Source organism: Oxyura jamaicensis, chromosome 2 (assembly GCF_011077185.1).
Source record: "Oxyura jamaicensis isolate SHBP4307 breed ruddy duck chromosome 2, BPBGC_Ojam_1.0, whole genome shotgun sequence".
NCBI lineage: Eukaryota > Metazoa > Chordata > Aves > Anseriformes > Anatidae > Oxyura > Oxyura jamaicensis.
Genome location: NC_048894.1, coordinates 114,797,658 through 114,821,879, shown reverse-complemented (window position 1 = coordinate 114,821,879; position 24,222 = coordinate 114,797,658). Strand labels below are relative to the sequence as shown.

The 24,222-nt window shown below is 43.3% G+C and overlaps 1 protein-coding gene across 2 annotated transcripts in view; it reads right to left on the bottom strand.

The window, feature by feature from the left end:
- Positions 1 to 15,859, bottom strand: part of MAPRE2 (microtubule associated protein RP/EB family member 2) — an 88,934-nt gene extending 73,075 nt beyond the window's left edge. The window contains exon 1 of one of the 2 annotated variants that reach the window (XM_035319126.1): positions 15,727 to 15,859. In XM_035319126.1, coding sequence (XP_035175017.1) covers positions 15,727 to 15,798 — 72 coding nt within the window. In that variant the 5' untranslated portion in view covers positions 15,799 to 15,859. The remainder of the gene's footprint in view (positions 1 to 15,726) is intronic. The other variant, XM_035319128.1, reaches the window with a different exon arrangement.
- Between the last annotated feature and the right edge of the window lie 8,363 nt (positions 15,860 to 24,222).

The following is a 24,222-nucleotide window of genomic DNA, read 5'->3' as shown; positions in this document are numbered from 1 at the left end:
GAGAGTGAGAGGTGTGAGGAACAGCCTTGCAGGCACCAAGGTCAGAGAAGAAGGAGGGGGAGAGGTGCTCCAGGCACTGGAGCAGAAGTCCCCTGCAGCCTGTGGAGAGACCCCTGGTGGAGCAAGCTGTCCCCCTGCAGCCCATGGGTCCCACATGGAGCAGATCTCCACGCTGCAGCCCGTGGAGGAGAACACAGTGGAGCAGGTGGACCTGCACCGATGGAGACTGCGGCCTGTGGAAGACCCCTGCCAGAGCAGATTCTGGGCTGGACCTGTAGGTTGTGGAGAGGAGCCCACGCAGGAGCAGGTGGCCTGTCAGGAGCTGCTGCCCGTGGGGGACCCAGGCTGGAGCAGTTTGCTCCCAAGGGATGGACCCCACGGTACAGACCCATATCTAGAGCAGTTCTTGAAGAGCTATTGCCTGTGGGCAGCCCACGCCGGATCAGTTCAGCAAGGACTGCATCCCGTGGGAGGGACCCCACAGCACAGGGGACGAGAGTGACTGAGAAGGAGCGGCAGAGAAGAATTGCTATAGACTGACCATAACCCCCATTCCCCCGTTCCCCTGCACCGCTCGGGGGGAGGAAGTGGAAGAGGGTGGATGGGGGGGGAAGGTGCTTTTGGTTTCTTTCCTTTGTTTCTCACTTCTCTAGCTTATTAGTAATAGGCAATAAATCTTACTATCTCCATATGCAGAGTTTGTTTTGCCGGTCACGATAATTACTGCATGATCTCCTCATCCTTATCTCAGTCCTTGAGCCCCTTTCATTGTATTTTCTCCCCATTCCTCTTTGAGGAAGGGGAGTGAGAGAGTGGTTGTGGCGGAGCTCGGCTGCCCACCCGAGTAAAACCACCACACCGGTTAACATGATTTAACCCCTCAAAAATCCCCAAAACACATGGTAACCTACCTTAAAATCAGTGGGACCTTGACCTATCTTGACCTAAGAAGTCACCTACCAAGGAATCTAAAGAATTTATTCCTTCCATACTGCCAAGTATAGGAAATAGGCCAAGAGGTAAGAAGGGAGAGGGTAAATATCTAAAGGATCTCAAAAAGCCACAAGTACAAACACAGCCAAAGTGTGTCAGACTGGCTGGCCACTGGCTTCCAGGTAGGCTTTCAGAAAGTCCTTCATTGGGTCCCTCATTTTGCCAGGCAGATGTGCAGCCCTGTACCCTATGTTTGCCTCTTCCTCAGATGCAGTTGAGTTCCACAACATGCTATTGATGGCAGCGTGTGCTGGTGGTGGCCTTGGACAGATTCAGCAGACTTCTGCTGTTGCAAGTGTATTGGATCTCTGGACATTCAGTGGATTCCACAGGACCACTACTCTCAGGAGGCTTTCATGTGCTCCCTCTCAGTGCATCTTTTCCTCTGTGAACTTGTTCTCTGGTAGCTATTGCTACATCCACAAACTTGGTCACCTTTTGAACCTATTCATACAAATTGGAGGTATGTCTATGACAAAATCCCTTGAAACGCTCTAAAACATTTAGTTCTCAGTGGTACTGAGCAAAACACAAAACCAACCAAGTAAACAAGGAATAAGCAAGAGGGATTTGAGAAAGCAAGCTAAAAGCCAAGCCTCTAAGCCAAAAATAAGCCAGTATATCAAAGGTGAGCTGCAGAAAACAAGGTACAGCAGCTTCTAGATGCACACCGCAGACTCATACTACCAGATGTAGCAACCATAGCTGTTAGCTGAAAGGACCAATGAGGAAAAGTTAGGACAGAATGTTTCTGAGGTGATTTAAGAAAAAATGCCTTCTATTACATTTGACTATATATGTTCAAAACTTTGTCTCAGGGAGCTGTATTTCCCTTGTGGTGGCAGAGCCTTGTGTCTCAGTGGACTGGATGCTTTCTACCACCCTGCACAGATTATTTTTTTCCCTCCCCCTGCTGAGGGCTGGGAAAATGATGTTGCATGAAAACAACTTGCATTATAGGCTGACAGTCACCTATTATTGCTTCAGATATCCTCAGCATTTATAGAACACAACTTCAAAACCAACTTATTTTTAGCAGCTGAAAGAATTCAAGCAAACCCATTGTGGCTGCTAGCCAGGCATTCACTGAGTGGAAAATAGCTTGACAAATTACAGAAATTGACAAACTCAGATTGTAAACCAGGAAACAGTGTAAAACACTATTTACATATATTTTCCTGTTCAAAAGATGAACTGAAAGATTAATTTTGATGCTTTCAGTGTTGAAGTGCTGTGTTTTTTTGACCTGTGCACAAGTCACAAAAAAAATAATCCACAAAACAATCAGAATACAGAAAAGCAAGAGAAGACCCACACACCTAACAGCCAGACAGATGTCTCAGCTTACTGTTAACTAGTTACTGTTAACTAGTAGCCCAACCCTCACTTTGTCTCACTGTTCCTGGGTAAGTGCTGCACTTACCCATAGGTTCCTGATTCAGGACTGTACCCAGTCCGTATATGGAAAGCACACAGATTCAAAGCAAGTAAAGCAACAGAGCAGAGTTTAGTGCCATTCACAACTCCAAAACCATGAGAAGTGCCCTGCTTTGACTCGGAGTGCTTCATGAGGAAGGCAGTCACAGAAGACGCGAGATGCCACTACCGAGCGCCCGACACAGCCTCCCACCTCTTTTGCCCTTGCCATTTCAAAGAGGGCTTTGTTCCAGCGGTTCTGCTTCTCTGCCAGTGCTCTGATTTCAAGTCACATATTGGCATGAAAAAGGTCTGGAGTCTTCTTATAGAACTCTGTTCCCTCCCTCTCATTTACAAAGCAACCAATCTCTTTTGCTCGTTAACATACAAAGTAAACCCAAGAACATCCTGCTTAACAACTTAGTAGCAAGGAACATGCATCATTTCTCCAGAAGACTTTTTCCACCCTGTTTGGTAAGCCACTAAATTTACTCCCCACAGGGCAGTTAACCAGCTTCTCTCATTTCTGTTGTCTTCTTCCCTCCATCCCGGAAACTGGAGTTTCCAAGATGCAAGTGCCTTGGAGACAGGGCTGGCTCAAAGCTGCAGCCAGCTACAGCATGACACCCACCATCCTGCAGGGCCTCCCTGACCTCCTCCCATCAATGAGCACCTTCCCCGCCTTCCTGCCCAGTCACCTGGAGATGCAGCAATTACATTCCAACTGCAAAAGGATGCAACAGAGTTAACCTCATGTGATATCAGCTAAAGTTAGCCTGACACTTTTGGCAATCTTTTTTTTGGCATAACAAGCGATGCCAAACAAGTGCATCAAGCAGTAGGTGGCAGACTTAACAGGAAGAACTGATGAGGATGTGTATCTAGCATTGTCTGTATTTAGCAGCAGGCTGCAGTGTCATACTTGCTCCATTTAAACCAAAAGAGTTTCTCCTCTTTGCACTTTTTGAGAAAACAATCTTACTTCAATTACTTGAGACACTCTTTCGTTTAAACTTTAGTTCAGAGCCAGTGATGTCTGCATTCCAACTTCCACCACACTAATTAAAAGTCTGTTTTTCTTGCATCGTCATTGTCTACATCTGTTGGCTTCTACATCCAACGCAATCACCAGTTTTAGTAGGCACCTGTCTGTGATTTACACTGTTGACTGCAGTTTACTATTGGCACACTTCTGCATCTATTAACCCATTATGCATTTTGGTTTATTTTGGTAGGCGTTACACCACGTTTTACAGTGTACTTGGTTTAAGAATGACTAGAATTGATCAGTTTTCTGCATTATTTCATATACTAAAGTCACTTAACATTTCTTTTGAATACTTCATACACAAACTTATGCTGTGGTGACGCATATGTTTTGCAGTGAGGCAAGAAAAGCCAGCACTGACTACGGTTTCATGTTACAAAGAATTTGGCAATAGTATTGGCCTAAGGTATTTCAGCCCTAGGTGTTCTCTCCTTGTATCTCCGGGCTGTTCCTCAGTTCTGCTGGAACAGCTCTGCATCTAGTCACAACTCACATGAATCACAACTCTGAAACAGACCAAGAAAGGGATCCCATTTCAGAGTTACCTTTCTGCAGATTAAAAAATAAAAATGGAAAAAAAAATCTGAAGCAGTCTTTTATTTCAGTACACAGCAAGGCCCCACCAATAGTTGGTCAGCACAACTGGGAGGGCAGGATCATGCTAACTGGTACTGATTATGAGAAATGGGTAAAGGGAACAACTCCACTGAACAGCCTCTAATATTAACCTTTAAAATATCTGCAACATGAATTCCTCTTCAGGTATGGCCTGGAGACTAGTGGTTACATAGAGCTTTTCCCTGTTCAGTCTGGAAGGGGTAAGATGTTGAGGGCAGCTTGCAGCATCTTGCAGCTTAGATCCAGGGTATTAGGTTTCCAGTACATTTATCATTTCCTATATTCAGCTTCAGGCTGCATTTTGTGTCTGAAATTTTATAGGCTAATCAGCCTTATAATTAAAAAGAAGGCCCAAGGAAAAAGCATTCAGTAATACATTCAAAGGTAATAAGAGTATATGTGTTCTGATCCAACACACATTTTCTGAAATTCTTTTAGGACAGCAAAAACTGAAGGAATGAATGAGCAATCCTGATAGCATAATATGCTGAAATACCCAGGCTGGCACTCTTTGAAAACAAGCATGCTGAACAAGCATGGTAGAAAGTGTCTGAAGATGACTTTCATGGTATGCAGGCACCCACAAACTGAGGGACTTGCAGAATTTTGTGAGGCATCTAAAACATACCAGCTTCAGGACCAGCAAAATATTTAGAAAAAGTAGATTTAAGAGCTTTAAAAGACATTTAAACCAAGCAATTAACTTACATTTAGGTGTTACCTCTCAATGTAACACTAACACTTGTAGATATGCCTGAGAAAAATGCATGTAGTTCAGTCAGGACTGTGGGCTGAATTTGGTACCTAAGATTAGATGGGCTAAATCCCCTTATATTGAAGCTCATTTTTCAGATCTCTCTTTACAGTGAGTGAAGAAAAATAAGCATATCAGAGATTATTCAGCACAAGTCAATAGATGTCTGCATAGAGGGGGACAAGGGCTTCTACCAATCCTTTGTTCCAAAGCACACCTTGCTGTTTGGTACATCCAGCTGACAGACCTGTGGCCTCTGTTAAGGTGAGGAAGTCAGTGTCTTTCCTCAAGAAGTAAAAGTCATCTCCAAGACAGCAAAGCATTTACTACCTGTGCCTATTTCAGCTCAGGAAAGAACCAAACGTAGCCTGGAAAACACCTGGCCCTGGGAGGGAAGCTGTCCTGTTGGACAGCACAGGCTGGGTACCAGCCAGCTGGAGACCACTTCAGAGGAAAAACAGAACAAAATGGAGGGTCTTGGAGGACAGCAAGTGGAAAGAGACTCAACAGTATACCTTCGCAGTAAAGAAGGTCAACCCCACACCAGACTGGGTTTGCAGATCCAGAGCAGTGATTGTTCCCCTGTAATCAGCGCTTGTGAAAGTGGCCTACCTGTGTGCTGGGGAGCCACAAACCACACCAGACAGGCACAGACATACTGGAGCCCAGTCCAGTATTCCCAGATGTTTAAGGGGCTGGAACATGTGATTCTGGGGAATCTGGGGTTGTCCAGCCTGATGAAGAGAAGGCTCATGGCGTGAGGCAATGTCCCATTGCAGCCCACAGCCACCTAAGGGGAGGGAGCAGAAAAGATAGGGCCAGGCCCCTCTCAAAGGTGCACATTGACAACACAAGAGGCAACAGGCAGGTTTCAACAGGGCAAGTCCTGATTACATGTTAGGAGAATTGTTTTTATCACAGAATCATAGAACAGCTTCGGTTGGAAGAGGCTTTTAAGATCACCTAGTTTCCAATCCCCTGCCACAGGCAGGGATGCCACCCACTAGACCAGGTTGCCCAGGACCCCATCCAGCCTGGCCTTGAACACCTCAAGATACCAGGTATATCATGACCGTGGTTAAATGTTGGGTCCAGTGAACCTGTGAATTCTGCTCTTTGAGACATTCAGAGCTCAACAAGTCCCTGAACAACCAAACTCATTAGGATTGGGTCCAACAGGGGTTGGACCAGACAACCTCCAGAGGCCTCTTTAAACCTGTATCATCCTGTCTGTGTGAAAGCATCATAATTGCAGGCTGCTTGTTGCCTGCACATCTCACCCAGGAAACAGAGCCCTAGCTGGGGTACTGGACTGGCATCTTACATCTCAGTCTTCTTAAAAATTTCAGTATGTCTTCCTCTGCCTCAAGTTCCTTAATAATAATAAAAGGACTAACTCAAGAAAAATATACACGCAAATCTTTGCTCTTTATAGCCCTGGTGAAGCAGTTAAAGAGTTCTTGGACTTTTTTCTCACGTGAGCAGAATGAATTACTTGCAGTCCATTGCAGATGTACAAACCTGTGAAGGCTGTAAGGCCAGTTTGTGGAAATGTCCCTGTGAACCTCTGGTTAGATAGTGTACTCACATGACAGATGAGGATACATTGAATGATGTAGCATCACCTCCTTTGTACCATAGTTTACCACACATGCTCAGAGACAAACCAAAAGCAAAAAAAATAAAAATAAAAAAAAATGGGAGTGTTCTCACTCTCTCATTTCCACCTTGTAAATACCAGCCAGCCAGTTTTGCCAGGTAGTAAGAGCTACTTTTCCATATATCCACAATAGGACTAGTGTCCCTGAGTGCCTATCTCTGCTCAAAGGACTGTATTCACCTTTTACACTATTTAATCAGTGGAGAAAAGTGATCAGGTGACCTCAATGACATAACCACAGCCAGGTGGCCATGAAACTCTTTGAAAGTGCATGTTTTAAGTCTTCTCAAGGCTGTTCATGGGGAGATCCTCACCAGCGTTTGTTTGTTCCAGCCATCCTCATCTGCAAGGTGGAAGAATGGCACACTGGCACTTCACACTACCACACACTTTGAATGAAAGCAGCCATCAACTGCTGAGTGCAGCACAGGTAACATGATCTGAGCATGCTGATAGGACTGTATCCCTTGGGGGAATAAGCAGAAAAAACTCTTTGGTACCTAACTGATGTTTCAAAACAGCATGTGCTGAGCTGCTCAGTCCACCCAGGTGGCAGTAGCTCTGATCACTCTGAGAAGCAGAAGTTTAATGAGAAGTACGGATGCCTGTGTTCTCAGCAAGATCTCTTACAAGTGTAGGCTTCTGATCCCATCAGCAAATGGGGCCAACCTCGCTCCCTGCCTGCAAAATGGGAAAGCTAAAATGCACGGAATTTTGAGGACACTTGCATTGTGATAATGACCCCATACAAGTAATTAGTATAGCTGAAATTCCATGACCTAAATATTAGACACAGGAAGCACAGAGCAAACCAATATTTTTGGATTTTGACTATTTGTAGAGCTGGAAACTGAAAAGATGTCTCTATATTAAGGGAAATGAAGGGTGTCACTGAGAGGTTCATCAGAGTAGGGCTGTATTTGAAAGCTGCATGAATAATTTCTATTCCTTCAGTTACAATAACACTGCCACCTGATCACAGCCTGTGAGTTTCAAGTTGAAGGAAAACATTCCAGTCTGTGAGGTAAGGGTCACAGCTTGTTATCTTATTTAGTCTATGCTATTACACAATTAAAACAAGTCATATGGGAGGGGGTTCAAAAGGCTGGGCCTCAGACTTCAACCTCTCCAGTTAACGTCACTTTGTTCTGAAAGGACAGCTTGTACCTGGAGTTTACCAAATCAAAGGTTTCTGGGCTGCATGTGAGCTGCACTATTTTTTCCCCCAAGAGGTTACAGTACAAAAAAGACAGGAATGATAATTTTTCCGTAATTATTTTTGTGGACGAGAGCTACACAACACAGTAAAATGATGCACTAACCTGAAGACGTGCATCACTTTGCTCATTAGAAAAAAAAAAGCTGACTGGGAGATTTCAAAGTTATTCTACCCAATCAGATTGAACTTGAGCTTCCACAATAATTTGCTCTGGAAACTTTTTTCCTTCAGCACACTGCCTGTAAGTACTGATCTGGAGGAGCACTAAACTCATTTCAGTAGTATACACAGTTTAAGTGTGGATACTTCTCTCACTGCCTTTCCCAAACGCTTATTATGTTTTCTGTTTGCTGTCCAAACTAGGCAAGGAAAGTCACCACTTAACTGGAGAAATGGATACTTTGGACCAATTCACCATTTAACATGCCCGTTATTTCCCTTATAGTTGACTGAACTTGTACAGTGGCCATTTTTTTAATTATTTTTTTTTTCACATCTAATAGGCAAAGTCTTTTAGCTTAGATGGAGAAGCAGAACAGTGGCAGTTGTTTTCCTTCATCTACGTTGTACAGAGAACTTTATGATAAAGACTAGGCATTGTCTGACCCAATGTTATTGGGAAGTCCATCTCTCTCAACATAAACAGCACTTTCCCTCTTTCATAAACCTGCCGGTACAACAAATACCTTGCCAAAGAACCACTCTTACATTTCTTCTCAGGCACATGCAATCTGTCCTAGACAACCCAGCCCCTGTCAGTGTTGCTAGATAAGCTTTTCTCAGCCTGTGTCACTTTCTACACTTAGTGCCGTAAGATGGCAGCCTCCTAGGTGCTGGAGTGACCAGAGGGTCTTTCATCTGAGCCTGAAGAGTGCTTGGCACACCTCCTGTCTTGCATAAACTGGCTCACGCTCTTGGCATCCAGGGATCCCAAGATGGCAACTGGCTGATGGGTTTATGCACAGCTACTTTAACAAAGTAGCTTGGCATAAAATACATGTGTGAAAGGCAACTATGCATTTTGGAGCTCTAAATACAACTGCAGCTGAGATTTTTGTTTCCCAAACTTGCATTCATTTAACAGAGCCCTTCTCTTTTCAGCAAGGGAAGTCAGCTATGGATATGCCCAAAGCCAATCAAGGGGGTAAGTCATGGAGCTAGATAGCACCCACAGCTAGAAGCATCTAACATCATCTGAAAGCAAGTCTCTCTCTAGCTATCCAATGAACACTTCATGTATGCTTGTGGTATAAGTTTAATTTTTCTCCCTTTTTGGTAGCCAGCTTACTTGTTCACTCACGTAGCAAAAACATGAGATTCAACCTACGCTATCCCATGAGATCCATTCCCCTGCAGGGCCCACCCAGCTACCATGGTCAGAGCACACCCCAGCTCTCCAGAGCCCTGCACAGCCAGGCAGCATCCCCGCACCCTGCCATGCTCCTGCATGTACAGCCCTTCAACTCAGTGTTGGATGGGATGCTTGGAGAAGTGCCGTCTTGGTCAAAAATATTGTCAGGAGGTTGCAGCAAGCTGCACTTGCACTTCAATTAACCAGATCAGGCAAGGTCAATTCTGGTGAAACGTTCACTGGGACAAAGTCTAATTCACCCAGATATTTTGTTCCCATACAGACAGCTGGAAGTCTTTAAAACACTATCAAATGAGACTGTTTGGCAACTTATCAAACAAACTAAATGCCTTTTGCCTGTTGAGAGCACGAGCACATCATTTTATTTCAGCATTACTCCGCTCTCCCCCAGTGCAATGTGTCAGTTTTGCCAAATTGCTTTATCCTAAAGACGTCGGCCAGGGTTCAGCTTTCCCACTCTTTTTTGATGACAAATTGATGTTGAAGTTAAATTTCCAGAATATGAAAGTGACCAATATAATGTGTTTTGTCATACACGATATACAAGGACGAGTACAACTGAAGGGGTCTCAACTTCACTGGAGTGACTTGTTGTTACATATGGAAGCCAATTATTTTTATTCCCGGAAATACTGTTGCTTTCCTTAGTGCAGATGCTTATACCCTCCTCTTGCTGAGGTGCTGTGCTCCTTTTCCTACTGCTCCACACTGGAAAACAGGACACGCAAGCCAACATAATTTGCTGACACTAAGAAGCCAATAAATTCAGAAACACACATTTGCTGCTTCTTCTACAGCATGTTGTTAATTTGGAATAAAGCCCCATACTTTGGCAGTGCACACCCCAGAGAGTAAGGTGGAAGGAGGGGAAGAGGAAGGTGTGCACGTGTGTGGGGGGATGTCTGCTCCCCTGGGCAAAGCTGCATGTATGTACGGTGGGAGAGAGCTGGGAGCGAAACCCCACATAGCCAGCATGACATACTCATGCCAGAGTGAAGATCTGGGCTCACACACCAGGGAACCAAACCAAAAGGCCAGCCCAGCAGAAGGTGGAAAGAAACTTTCCTGCAGACCCCTGGGGGTGGTGCAGATTTATTCAGAAAGCACAAAAAAAAACAACTAGAAAACTAGAAAAGATAGGGGGGAAGGACCCTATTGCATGGGATAACAGGTGTGGAAGGTATATATTAAAGAGCTTTCATCTCACCTGGCCAGATCTCTCTCCTATTGAAAAGTACTTTTCCTTCTAATGTATATTTTTATGTTCTAATAAAATCAGCTTTGTGGACTAAAAGCCTCTAATGCATCGCTTATGCTCATATCACAGAAAAGAGTGGTGTGGTTCCCCCTTAAAGCTCAGGCCCTGCTGCAGCACTTTGTGAGCACACAGGCTAGCACCCAGCTCTGACGAGCAGGCTTGCCAGCACCCTCCAGAACCAGCCCGTATGCCTGGGGCTGTAAGACAGGGAAAGGAAATACACCATTCTGTTTTACCTCAGACATTGCTCTCAGCAAGCCTCTTCCTGCAGTTTCAAGTTGTAGAAGTCAAATGTAAACAGGTCATCACAAAAAAACAAAAACAAAAAAACATGACCAACAAAAAACAGGTAAATACCATAGTGCGCAACAGGACATATATATGAAATAACAGCCCCTATACCACTGACTTAAAGCTTAAATGGTTGCATTTAGGCTGCAGAATAACCTATACATTTTCTCTTACTATGCATCACTAGATTCAATAAAGCATCAAATAAGTTCTTCTCTCAGAGGAAGGCAATACTTTGAATTTTTCACACTAATGCACAGTGAACAAAGCAGCACCAACCCCTCTGTGCCACATTGTTTTAATGGACAGAAACTGTACCAGTAGCTACACGATCCTTTCAAAGGAAGACAAAAGATACCACTGCCATCAGTCAGACAAACGTTTCTTGTTGGTCCACATCTGCATAATAAGTTCCCTGTCATTTGACAGGCCCATCATAGTGTTTCTCTATCTGTTTTTCTAACATGATCATGTGTTGCCTGTAGTCCCTGCACCCAGTGAAGGATTATTGCTGCAGCAGACAAAACATCATCCTGAAGTCATATATATAATGCTAATCACATCCTTTACCTGATGCGGCCTTCAAGCATCTTACACGCTTCGCACAAGTTATTTCAGGTCAAGTGACATCTGACTGGGAGACTGACAGTTACATTTCTTTCTCAGTTTATTTTATCTGCAGCCATAAACAAAATCTCTTCAGATCTCAGTCACTTGAAGAGAGCTTTCATTGTCATTGCATCTGCTGCAACTCCCCTTTCAGCTCTCACAAGGGATAGAGGAGCTGAACTTCAGGCTCCTGCCTCGTGATGGGAAGTGTTGCTCATTTGCATGATTGTCAGAGAATCACAGAATGGCTCCGGTTGGAAGGGACCTCAAAGATCACCTAGTTCCAACTCCCCTGCCATAGGCAGAGACGCCACCCACTAGATCAGGTTGCCCAGGGCCTCATCTAACCTGGCCTTGAACACTTCCAGGGGCATCCACATCTCTGGGCAACCTGTTCCAGTGCCTCTCCAGCCTGAGTGAAAAATTTCCTCCTAACCTCTAATCTAAATGTCCCCTCTTTTAGCTTAAAACCATTCCCCCTTGTCCTGTTAGTACCTGACTGAGCAAAGAGTTGCTCCCCACTTTTTTTTTTTAAATGTCCCCTTCAAGTACTGAAAGGCCACAGTGAGGTCGCCCCAGAGCCTTCTCTTCTTCAGGCTGAACAGCCCCAGATCTCTCAGCCTTTCTTCATAGAAGTGCTCCAGCCCTCTGAACACCTCTGTGGCCCCCTTCTGGACTGGCTCCAACAGCCCCACCTCCTTCTTGTGCTGGGGGCCCCAGACCTGGATGCAGCACTCCAGGTGGGGACTCACAAGGGCAGAGCAGAGGGGCACAATCACCTCGCCCAGCCTGCTGGCCACACCTCTGGTGATGTAGCCCAGGACGCAGTTGGCCTTCTGGGCTGCAAGCATGCACTGCTGGCTCATGTTGAGCTTTTCATCCACCAGAACCCCCAAGTCATTCTCTGCAGGGCTGCTCTCAATGAGTTCTTCTCCCAATCTGTGCTCATGTCTGGGATTGCCCTGACCCGGGTGCAGCACCTTGCAGTTGGACTTGTTGAACCTTTTGAGGTTCACATGGGCCCGCTTCTCAAGCATATCCATTGTCAGATGGACTAAAATTGCAGAAAGTCAAGTCTACAAGAGACAGCATCTTGTTTGATCTCAGCAGCTTGGTTTGATTTGAACTAAACTAGGGCAGTAGAGGCCAGATGACATTTTCCTCTGACAACAATGCCCTGAAAAAAAATACTATTAAAGGTCCGCCTCTTCTCACAGATACCTAGTTATAGGACTAGAGGGAATGGCCTCAAGTTGTGCCAGGGGAGGTTTAGGTTAGATATTAGGAGACATTTCTTCTCAGAATGAGTAGTCAGGCATTGGAACAGGTTGCCCAGGGAAGTGGTGGAGACACCATCCCTGGGGGTGTTCAAGGAAAGGTTGGACCTACCGCTTAGGGATATGATTTAGTGGGTGACATTGGTGGTGGGGGTATGGTTGGTCTTGGAGGTTTTTTCCAACCTTAATGATTCTATGAAATCCAGTCATGTTAAAGAAACTGCAATGATCATAAGATCTGTAAAATCCCTCTCATTTCAGGAACCCAAAGCCTAAACAAACCACAGCTGATCAGGAGAATCCATAGAGATCTGCCGATTCATAAAGTAACAAGGCACCCATCTAAGCATGGCAGCTCAGGTCTTCTCAAAGGTACATTGAAAACCAACTTTGGCTGAGCCAAGAATGTCAGTAAAATGCATTTCCATCCTTATCCAGGAGTTCAAAAGCTCATTTTCTTGGTGGTAGCAGAGGAGATGGTGGTAAACAAGGAGAGCTGTTGAAGACTGTTCAGGGCCAGCAAAGTTTAAAGACTGGGCAAATTCTCAGAAGTTGCCATCAGGATGGGGCCTCTCTCCATCCACTTTGCCTCCCCACCCTCCTGAGAGTCTCTGTCCTCTCCTTGGGCTCTCTCAGGCCACTCCGGCCAACCCCTTCCCATGACTGCCCTTCAAGCTCTGCAACCAACCACTGGTGACACACGCGAGCCAATCTCATCTAGCTCAACTCTCAAAGTGTTTGTGTTGCCATACATGGACCAGGAAGGGAGAAACCAGAGCAGAACTCAGTTTTAGCATCCACACAAATATGCTAAAGTTTATTGCTTGAATCTTCTGATAGCAAAACTATTTAAATGTGAGAGAACTAACAAAATACCAGTCTGGGGTAATCCAGCTGTCAGTGCCATTCTTGATATACCAACTCGAAGTAGTAAGTTAGAGATTTTCATTGGACATCTGCCTCTTAATTACTTGTCTCACCAATAAGAAGTCATTTTTGTAGACTTTCTGCATTTAATACCAATGTGGCTCCAAAAATCAAGATCAGGAGAGGAAGATGGCACCCTTAGGTTTGCATTTTGGCTACTCAAAACCAGGCTATTAAAAATTATCTAAATTTGTCAAATATAGTAAATAATCTACCATGGGAGAATCAATGTCTCTTCATTCATTCATGTTGAATAGCATGTTAGTGTCACAAATGCTCTGGGTAAGTACTTTATTCCATGAACTTTGCTTTTCAAGTCAAAAAATGACATAAGTCACTTTAATCCCTGCTTATAGGAGTGGCAAAATTTAGAAATGTATTAAAGAATGCATCAATATCCTAAAGTAATTCTATATTGTGCATTTGAAAAAGCTCCAACTTTCTCTCTGATTATGAAAACCCATCCAGAATTATCCAAGAGCAGAGGCATCGTGACTTTCTGCCAGTATTGAAAGTACTTTCCTCTTCCTTCCTCCCATTTACTGTATTAGTAAAACAAAAAATAACAGCAAATATTTCTGAACAGTTTGGTGTACAGCAGTTTACAAGACACTTAAAATAAACACAACACACTTAAAAATACCTATGAGGAATCTAACCGCAGCATGGCAAGATACCGGAAGAATGGCAGTGGATAGAGCCAAGGGGATTCCCTTGCAGGACACTGCTCTGCTGTCAAACGAGCCTCTTCCCACCACAACCCAGTACAATCAGAATTTCTTGCATATCAGTGAAAACACATGGCAAAAAGCAGAAATGGCCACACTGCTCAAGCGTCCTACTAGTTCAATATTGACAGTAAAAGCTCCAAACCAAAACCACAGCATTATCAAGGTGGAAAAATGTGTCTCCTCCAACTCAGGACACATTTATTTTCTCATTTCTACTAAGCACACAAAGTCAAAATGCTCCGACAGCCTTTCCAACTTGCATGAGACCATTTTGCCCAAAGGGCTGTCAGTCAGTTCCTTGCCAACTGCATTAATTCACAGCTTTCCTTGCAGGGAAAGAAAAAAAAAAGAAAAAGGAAAACTAATCAATACCACCAGTTCTACAGAAACCATGACTTTGGTTATTTTTGTAGTGCTTGGCAGTAAAAACTAGAATAATTTGCAGAAAAAACTAGTAGACCGTTGACCTGCAAACACCTCACATGTTTTGGGAGCAGTGAACAACTTCACTCCTTCTAAACTGAAGGGTAACAAAAGAAAATCTAAATTATCTCCAGGTAAAGTGACTGGAGGGAAAAGTTAATTTTTCAGATTCTTGTCTCTTGTTGCTTTTAAAGTTTTTGGAGAATTCCAGACTTTAATTTTCCCAGAGGCCTGAGAGGAGTTCCAAAATATTATTTTCAAGGTTCTTTCCCATTTTGCTAGTTCCTGGCAATTGTGCTTTATCAGCACGCCAGCAAGAAGCCCAAAGCTAGGTAACCAGTGCTATGGGATTGATATTTTTATGCTGACCAGCATTCTTGATGCATTCTTGATGCATCCCAACTACATTGCTGTGATCATTTCTTAGTACAACACATTTGACTTCAGTTGATGATTATAAAAGTTTTCACCCAGACATCTTGTAAACTGATGCAGACCTGTCTAGAGAAGTATAGAAAAGTACCTATGTGTTCAATAGCAAACAGGCCTCTGTAGCACCTAATCTCATTTAGGGGCATTCAGAGCAACTCAAGAGACCTCTGCTGAACAGAGCAGTTTACAAGCATTTATGTGCAGGTGCATAAAAGGAAACTGTGATACACTATAAACCAGAAATTATGACAGGATTCCTGGGTGTATCAAAGAGTTATGACGAAGCCACAGCAATTATGCAATTAAGCATACCATATCTCTTATTTGTATGCTTGAGAAATTAATATTGAGGTGGCTAACAAACAGCAGCACAATAACAAAAACCACAATAACCTCAGCATTGTAGACAGGTGGTACAAATTAGTCCCCAAAGCCATCAGCCTTCAAAATCTGATCACCCTATAGCAAATAGTAATCTCCTCAAATTCTAATAAACTTTGGCATGTTTTTTAAGGTTGTTTCTTCCCCCCCCCCCCACTTAGCATTACAAGAATAAAAAGCTATAGAGAAAAATACTCCAACTATACATGGCAAAGAAAATACAGACCTTTGAAATTACAGTAATACTCAGGTCTCTGCCACAAGAAGTATTATGTTCAAAAAAGAAGTAAGGTAGTAAAGCAGCCTCCACAACTTACCTTACTTCGCTGCTTCAAAGATGTGCTTAGATGATCATTTGCATTATGGGAATCTTTATGAGGCCTGGACATTGTAGCAAATTTATTTAATTTTTTAAAATAAAACCCTGCTAAATAAAACTGCCAATTGTCAGAGACTGGTAGAAAAGAGCTCCCCTAGAAAACTTCCTTTTATAAACCTCACCATGGGTGTAGCTAAATGACTAGCTCCACCCTTCATCCCACCCAGAAACTCAGCCTGTAATAAAGGTTTCTGAAGCAAGATGATCATGTCAACTTCTCATGTGCTCTGTTTACTAGCAAGGAAAAAAAAAAAAAAAGTAGATATGTAGTTGATAGCTTTACAAGGTAATGGGAAAATGAAGATAAATATAATTAACCTTGTCTCTAATATTTGCATTTCCTGCAACTTAGTCTAGAAATGTTAAGTAGGTGATCTTGCTTGGTTGCTTTCTTTTTACACGCACTGCTGTAACAACCTGAGGGAAGCCCAACAGCTTTTGCTATTTATTTGTATTAGAGATGCATCATATTGAAAACCAAACACGTCTATTAACTTGCAGCAATGGTTACTTACATCACCACAACCTATCAAGAGCCTTCACCACTTACATGATGATGATGATGCAAGATCAAAGCCCTTTGCTCACATTTTTACAGTGCACACAAGCCCTGACTGCGAAGGGACCACTGCCAACAAGAACTAGATCCTGTTCCTTTGTCCTCTAACTACTTTACTTCTTAAAAAGTCAACTTTCTTTTTTTCCTCATGGCCTAATTCAAGAGAACAGGGAGATAGACTAGGACATTGCCACTAAGGAAATATTGCCTGAGTGGTGATATACTGATTTGGTGTGTAATATAAACAGACCTAGATGTATATACTCTCATTTCTTACTCGGGTTTTTGTACTATCCCAACTGGTATTTTTTGGTTTTAAAAATAGAAGTATGAGGAATTGCAAATGCATAGTGGCTACGGTTTTCTTCCCTGAAGAGTTGAGGTTATCCTGGCACTCCTGCAGGAGCCTGGGTGTGAAATCAGAGTTCTTGAGCTGTTTGGCAGGGGCCCAGCTACGCTTCTATCATCTGGGTTCGCTTTCAAGGGAGTGATTAGGAGATTATGTTCTCGTTAACAAGATTGGTGCAAGTAATGCCTATTATGCCCAACATTTCCTGTATTTAAGTTGAAGCGATTGTTCCATCTTGATATGGAGAGGATGACGTACTTTCTTGAGATTTTGTGGTTTGGGCCCAATCTTAACTTTAATAAGTATTACAAAAAGAACATTTATCCCTTCTCACAAAACCAGTCCATTTCTGTCTGAAAATGTTAATTGGTCTTTAAAACACATGCGTCCATATGGAGCTATTACTATATCATTAAAATACAAACTTAATATTGCCTGTGTTCGTCTTCCCCTCCTCGCAAAGTGTCAGATGGAGGAAAAACATATCTTCATTGCAACACAAAATTTTGCTTAATAAACTACAGCATTCACTTTTAAAGTATATTTTACTTTAAAATCCATATTTAAAGGACACATACTCATGTCTCTTTCTGTGGCTGCAAGTCTGTAATCTCATGCCATGCCATGCGTGAATGTAAAAATTCTGCAGTGTTCTCCAGGGAGAATAAAGCCTTTTCACCTTTTAGAGAAAGTCTGATAATTCTGATGAAAAGAGAACATCTTTGTGAGTTCACTTAAACGTTGCACCTAAGAGTAAATAAAACATTTATATTTAAATACGAAGTTGAGAGAAATATAGAAGAGCTCATTTTCTTTCCTACCACTGTGAGGCCCTCTAGCAGGCTTCCTTTCTATCGACTTCAGCAAAGATTGATCAAGGGTCAACCCTGTTGTCTGTGGTTGAGTTCTCACTTATCAAGGCATCAGGGGGAATCGAGAGGTGTGTGTGAAAGGAGGAGGAACATCACAGGCGATGGGCAAATCCAGAAAATGGGATACAGGTACTGGTATGTTGTGCTCAGTGCAGCTAACTCTGTACCTAGGGTAGGACTTGAAACCTCCTTCTGTTAGGAATACATGAACTGTGAAGACAACAGAGAGGCTTTAGTTTTTACAGTATCTGCTGTTTTGGTTGGTAATAACTGCACCCTAAAACTAAAACCTGAAATGGTGAATCTGGGTATATAGTCTGATCTGCAGCAGCTAGCAACTAAAACCATGGGAGAAGGTGCTCAGCGCCTGGGATTTGCTTCTAAAAAACCCTGCACATGAGCGGGGGGAGGTGGATAACTATATATGTGTATATATCTATGCATATCTATGATTCTCTGAGTAGCACCAATGCCTCTTACAACTCTTATTGCACACCTGCACTGCCTGCTAGAACCACTTTACTCTTGCCCTAATGGCCAACAGGGTCACGCAGCTGTACGAGCAGTCACACTTTTTGCCATTACTACTACAGGAAATTGCTAAAGCTTAAGAGACCAGATCCTGTTTTAGCAGCTGAAGCTGGAAGAGGTGAGTACAAAGCAAACAAACAAGTGGCTAGCGGGTCAATCCTTACTGAGAGGTCACCTCAGTAATACCCACCTCCATTGATGCCATCTTGCTTTTGCCAGCTATTATCCTGCAAAGGCAAGTGCATTTTAAGAATGGTTGCAAGAGCTCCTCAAAATCTGCTCATGCTTAGCAAGGCCTCAATGTTCAAAGTACAATATTTGTATGGCTACTGACACTTCAGGTCCAGGGGAGGACTTTGAATGTGAGTCCTGTTTTGTTCCACGGTCCCTTCCTTCCTCACAGCCTCCTGGAGCAAAAGTTCTTGGATTGACAAAGCAGCACGTTCAGCTCCTGAACACAGTAACTACTTCTCACTCCTATTGGGAAAACACAAAACTTTGTGCTCTGCTGCATGGCTGGGGTAAGGCTAAGCTGAAAATGTGTGGTCTACCCTTTCCTAGTGTCTGTCCTTTCTTACTAAAGCCATGATCAGAGCAGGTTAGGAGAGTTATGTGTCAAATGCTGTGCAACTGTAAACAAGCCTCTGCCTGTTAGAAGAGAGGTTTAAAGAATCATTTGTAAAGCGTCATGGAAAGTGACAAGAGGGGAACCCGCATCAGCAACATATAAACTAGGGATCAGAAGAGGAGGCTGTCCCTCCCCCAGCAAAGCCAGAGATAAAGCAGGAAAAAAGTAAGCTGGCAAAATTACTGACAGTAGGAAGTGGTGAAATCAGAGTGCTGCTAAGAGGAAGAGAAACAGACAAAGAATGTGAAACATTTCTCAAGAGGTATTGTGTGAGAAAGGAGCACTCCAGAGCAGCAGCTAAAGAGGCAGCAGTGAATGGGTGCAGAGCTCCTTCCAGGCACACACACACACACACAAACAAAGAAGAACCCAGAAGTGGCTGAAAGCCCAGAGCTTTTGTTTTCTTAACTTTTTTTTTTTTTTTTTCCCGTCATCTGGAATTATTTAAACTGCACTTCAAAAGTTTTCCAAGAGACAGCAAACCTAGAGCTGCTGTTCAAAACTTCAGCAAATGCAGTTTGCCTCTGACATTCCCCAGACTGTTTTCAGCTGCACCTTGCAAGCTTTGCTTCCAAAACACATATTTCCAGCAAGTTTCCTGTGGCTTGCTAATGAGGTGCAAAGATCTTCATGACCAGTTGTCAATGTGTACTCTTCTGTATCTCTAAACTTGCTGCTTTGTTTGTAAGCATTTCTCATGGTTGTAATTGACACCAATGCACATGACGGAGTTAATGGAGTTGAAAGAAGGGGAAGGGAACCGACTATAAAAAGTTACTGCAATTAAAAATGGCTGAGAGCTTGATCCACTAGAAGATGTAAATTTTTTTTTGATAATAAATGAGCAGCTTTAAGACTTACTCTGGGTATATTACACACTTCATTTATGTCAGTGTTTTTAAATATGCGATCGCTTGGAAATAACAGGTATTACTCAGCTTTACAGCAGGGCTGCAGATAACCTGTTGAAGAGGAACACAGCTGCACGAGTGGGACATCCTGCCCGTGCCAGGGAAACCCCGGTGCACATGATGCTGTATGGAGCATCACAAGCCAAGGCAAATATTTGTTGTTGGTGCGGTCTACTAGTTGGAGTTGAAGCAGCAATCCTGATAAGATAGGAGCTCTCCACTGCCTCTTCGATTAGCTTAATTACAAAAATAAGTCATCTGTTCTCCTTTTGTGTGTGTGTCCTTCTATTCATTCTAATAATGTCCTCCCACCACCTGCCAATAAGCTATTTCCAATTTTAGAAAGTAAAGCAAGCAATTTTTGCACGTGTTTGATAATGTATTTACCTGGCTACCAAAATCCACAAGACCCAAGCAGTATTTGCATTTGCAGACACTCCTGCAAGACAGTGTCTTCTGATCTAACATCAGACATGAAGAACTCAGGAATCTGGTGGAAATCGAGAGGAATTCATCTAGTGCTTCCGCTTTGCCTCTTAGGCTGGGCCTCTTCCTCTGACTTGCAAACATTCTTGGATTTGGAAGTGTGAGCTCTGCGAGGGATGCTGCATTCCCAGTAGAGATGAGTCATGAGATCCAAGGTTAGTTTCGAGTGCCACATTGCAATAAAGCTTCGAGAACAAGTTTATTCATAGCATTTCTATTTAGTCTGAATACGGTACAGCCAGACAAAGCATACTGTTTTCTTCTGATAAAACTTGACTTGCTTTGCTCGCACTGTGATTCAAACTCTCTAAAGAGATTGTTACAAGTCTATATTAAGCCCAGTATTAATTTGGACATAAAATAGTTACCAGATCAAAGCATATTTTCATAAAATTCCTCAGGAAGGAGTAGCCTGAGAAGATTTTTGGCTATTTCACATTAAAAATTGCACAACCAAACTCTGCAGTGAAATCAGAGACATATTCTTCCCTGCTGACTTGAACAAGTCTATCAAACCTACAAACAGATTTACTAGTTAGAACAACTCAGTGTCTGAAACTTGTATCTGATAAATCTTCATCTTACATCCTCCTTCCCTTCTCATCTGTCAAATCTAGGCAGGGTTTGTATTTTTGGGCAACTTGTTATTTTTATGTGGTTTTAGTTTTGCATTAGTAATGAGACCAGCCTGAAAGCTTGTCACTTATGTGTATGATAGATTACTCAGTGTTGAGACCCTACTAATTTTATCCCTTAGGAAAATTTACTCAAACGTACTCAAATTCTTTTATGTATTGGATATAAGAAATGCATGAAGAAATACTATTGACTTCTTCCTAGAAGGTGGAGAAGTCCCATGGTCAGACATCCCCAGAAGAGGCCATGTTAAAGATTAGGCTCCTGTAAGGCATTAGAACTGTTTCTGTACTTCAATGGGACAAATCTGAAACCTGGGGTCATTCAAGGCTCACTGGAATAAAGCCAGATAAATGGAAACATCTTCAGCAACAGGCTCAGGAGATTCTGGGGCTGAAGACATGTTCAACCAGGATCAAAGCTCTCCCCACAGACTTTGCCATGCTTTCATCCTCCTTACCACCCCTTCTCCTCCAGACCATCTTTAGCAGACCACTGCGTAGCATCAACCCCTTTTCAGGGCAGCATCTGCTGATCAAATTCGAGCACACTTGCCCCACCTGAAGCCCTGTTCTTGCTATGGGGACTCTTAGACAGCAGGGTAGGTTTCCTTCAGCCTTTTTAAAACCCTGTTTGGACACGGCCAAAATAAAAAATAGCACATGGCAGCCCTGCTGCTAGGCTGCTGACGCTGGGCAGTGCTCCCAGAGCTGCCCTGAATCCTGCCTGCCTGTCCTGCGGCTGCGCGATGGGGATAGGGTTCAGCCCATCGATGACATACACAAAGTGAAACAGCTCCAGCTGCATCTTTAGCTAATAAGATGATAAATGCTTGTCCTAACAGCCTTCCTAGGGCATTCTTGTTGTTTTCTGGATCCTTGCCCTGTGGTTCAATTTCTGCCTTTTACTTTCCTCATTCTTTAGCCCTGCCGTCAGTCCTCTTTTCCCCACACCTGGCCTTCCCAAATGCAGACTAGTTATTGCGTTTTCTTTACTGTCCATGAAGTGTCTCTTCAATCCTTTTGTAAAAAGTATCCTGTTTGAGGCTTTTCCCCACCTACCCCTCCAAGACAGACAATACGCATAGTTTCCCTTGCTCCCCTTAGGGTGCACGTTGCTCTGCCAGAGCTCAGCCTTCAAGTTCACTCTCCCAGAGCCTGTCATTGCAGAGACTGGCAGCAGGGAGGGTGCGGAGGCACCCCTTGGCAGTAAGGATGCAAAAATTGTCACAGGTTGCCCAAATCACCTCACCTTTTCAGCAGCGAGAAATCTAGCCCCACCAAAGCTGCAAGGAACTCACACAAGCTCTCACAGCTATCCTAAACTTAGTGCTCAAATAAGCCAAAACACCGAGTTTTGTATACACACATGCTGTAAACATACACAAATAAATGGTTTATAGAGAAGTGCTGAAAGATTCAGGATCTCATTTAAGCCTCACCCAACAACAACACATGTGCCATCATGCAGTGGTTGGACTTCGGGCCACCAGTGACTCAGAGCAATGCTATCGACACGTTCACCACTGGTGCTTTCTGCACCATCTGCATTTTTCCTCCCCATGCCTCATACAAACACTGGCCCAGCCCAGCTCTTTGAGACAGCAGCTTACAGTTTTTAACATGATATTGTATCACTCTCCAGAGGTGCCTGAGGGAAAAATTCCACTCACCTAATTGTGTTAGTCTGAAGTTTCTCCCTCTTCTGGGATTAAGCTAGTTTTTTTAAAAAAACTCAATTTTATTAAGGTTTCAGTGTTGCAAGAGAAGGGCCAGGATAATGGCTATTTTAAGCAAAATCTGAATGAGGTGTTTCAGCAGAAGTTGTAGCAATTTTGAAGGCTCCCATTTTTTATTTTTTATTTTTTCCTCTCCATGTTTAACTGCAGATTAATTCTTGTGATTACCAATTCAGGTGTCCGTGTATGTGTGTGCAGCACTGTTTGTGGTTTACATAATTACTCCTCCAAGTATTTCATCAGCATTTGGAGGAATGGTCAAAAATAACACAGAAAAACATCTGGACAAGGCTTCATGTTAGCAAGAGGAGACAAGATGAAGTAGTTGAGAACACTTGGACCTGTAAGAGCTGTAAGACACCCAATCTGAGAGTTTTATTGTCAAAGAGAGGACTTAGATTTATAATATCAGGCAACTGAAGTTAATCAGGACAAGGCAACACACACTAAAATAAAATGGGCTGAAATATCTATTCCAGTCACCCACCACCAGTCAGGACTGTCAGTGTGGTTATTTTCAACACACTTCAGAGAACAAGTAATAAAGACTCCGTGTCCTTCTGAGTCATCTGTTTCTGCTACCCTTGTGGACAGGTTTCGAGGAGCAAAAGCCACAGCACAGGCATCTCTGTTCCTTCTTGGGGCAATAGACACTACAGGAAGACGTAACCTTGAGAAACAGGTACATACATGGTAAGTGGCCTATTGCCAGAAGTTTTAAATAAGCAGAAGACACCCCAGATTACCAAACCATACACAGCACAGGAAGTTCTTTCAGTCTGTTAGGGCTGGTGGCCAGCTCATGCCAACCTACCATGTCACACCCCACAAAGTATCCAGAATAGAAAAGTATCCAGATTTTTTCCATCTTTGAAATATATCCAAAAGGTGCAGGTATAACAAAGACACCAAGCCCATTAGACATTAACTGCCCTGTCTGCTGCAGTCCCTGGCTCCCTCCTGCTCTCCTACCAAGCTGATCCTTTTCTCCTTATACAGCTGAAGCAGCTCATGGATTCTGCATGCTGAATTTAAGGCAGACCAACAGAAACAATACTTACCCTTATGAAAAGTCAAATTTATAAACTGTTGGTCATTTCTTAGGCCCTTGCTTGTATTTCAATAGCTTACTTAGCATCTCAGCCACCTTCCTCTACTAGGTGCAGCATGCAGCTTCACTATCCCAGCAGCAGTACCAAAAATATTATGTTTTAGGAAGCCACAGAGCTTCCTGCAACTCAAACACTGTATGCACAACAGATACAGCAGTAGGTGAGTTAAGGGGTCATAACCTTGCCTTTCCCTGCTTTTGGGATGATTTTCACCACAAGGGCTTTACTAGTAAGCAGCTACTGAATCCCAGCAGTGGATGCGCACATCTCCGGTGCGAGACAAAGGCATTTTGTGCTCTTTGTGTCTTCCCACCCATCGGGTGGAGGCTGGCCCCACACATCCAGCTGTGTGCCTGCAGATGGAAGCAGGGGTAAAAGCAGGGGTCCCTGTATCTCAGCAAAAGGAGATGGAGCAAGCATGCATACAGCAAGGATTCAGAGAGCATTCAGTCCGCGACCTGGACATCCTGATACGACAGTGAGTACAGCTGCTCATACAGGTGTTGAATAACAAACATCTCAAGATGCCCTTGAGATGGTTCTTCTAAACAACAAGCCCTTCGCTGAAGAAATCAGAATCAAACCAGATTTACCCTGCAACGGTGCTCCTGC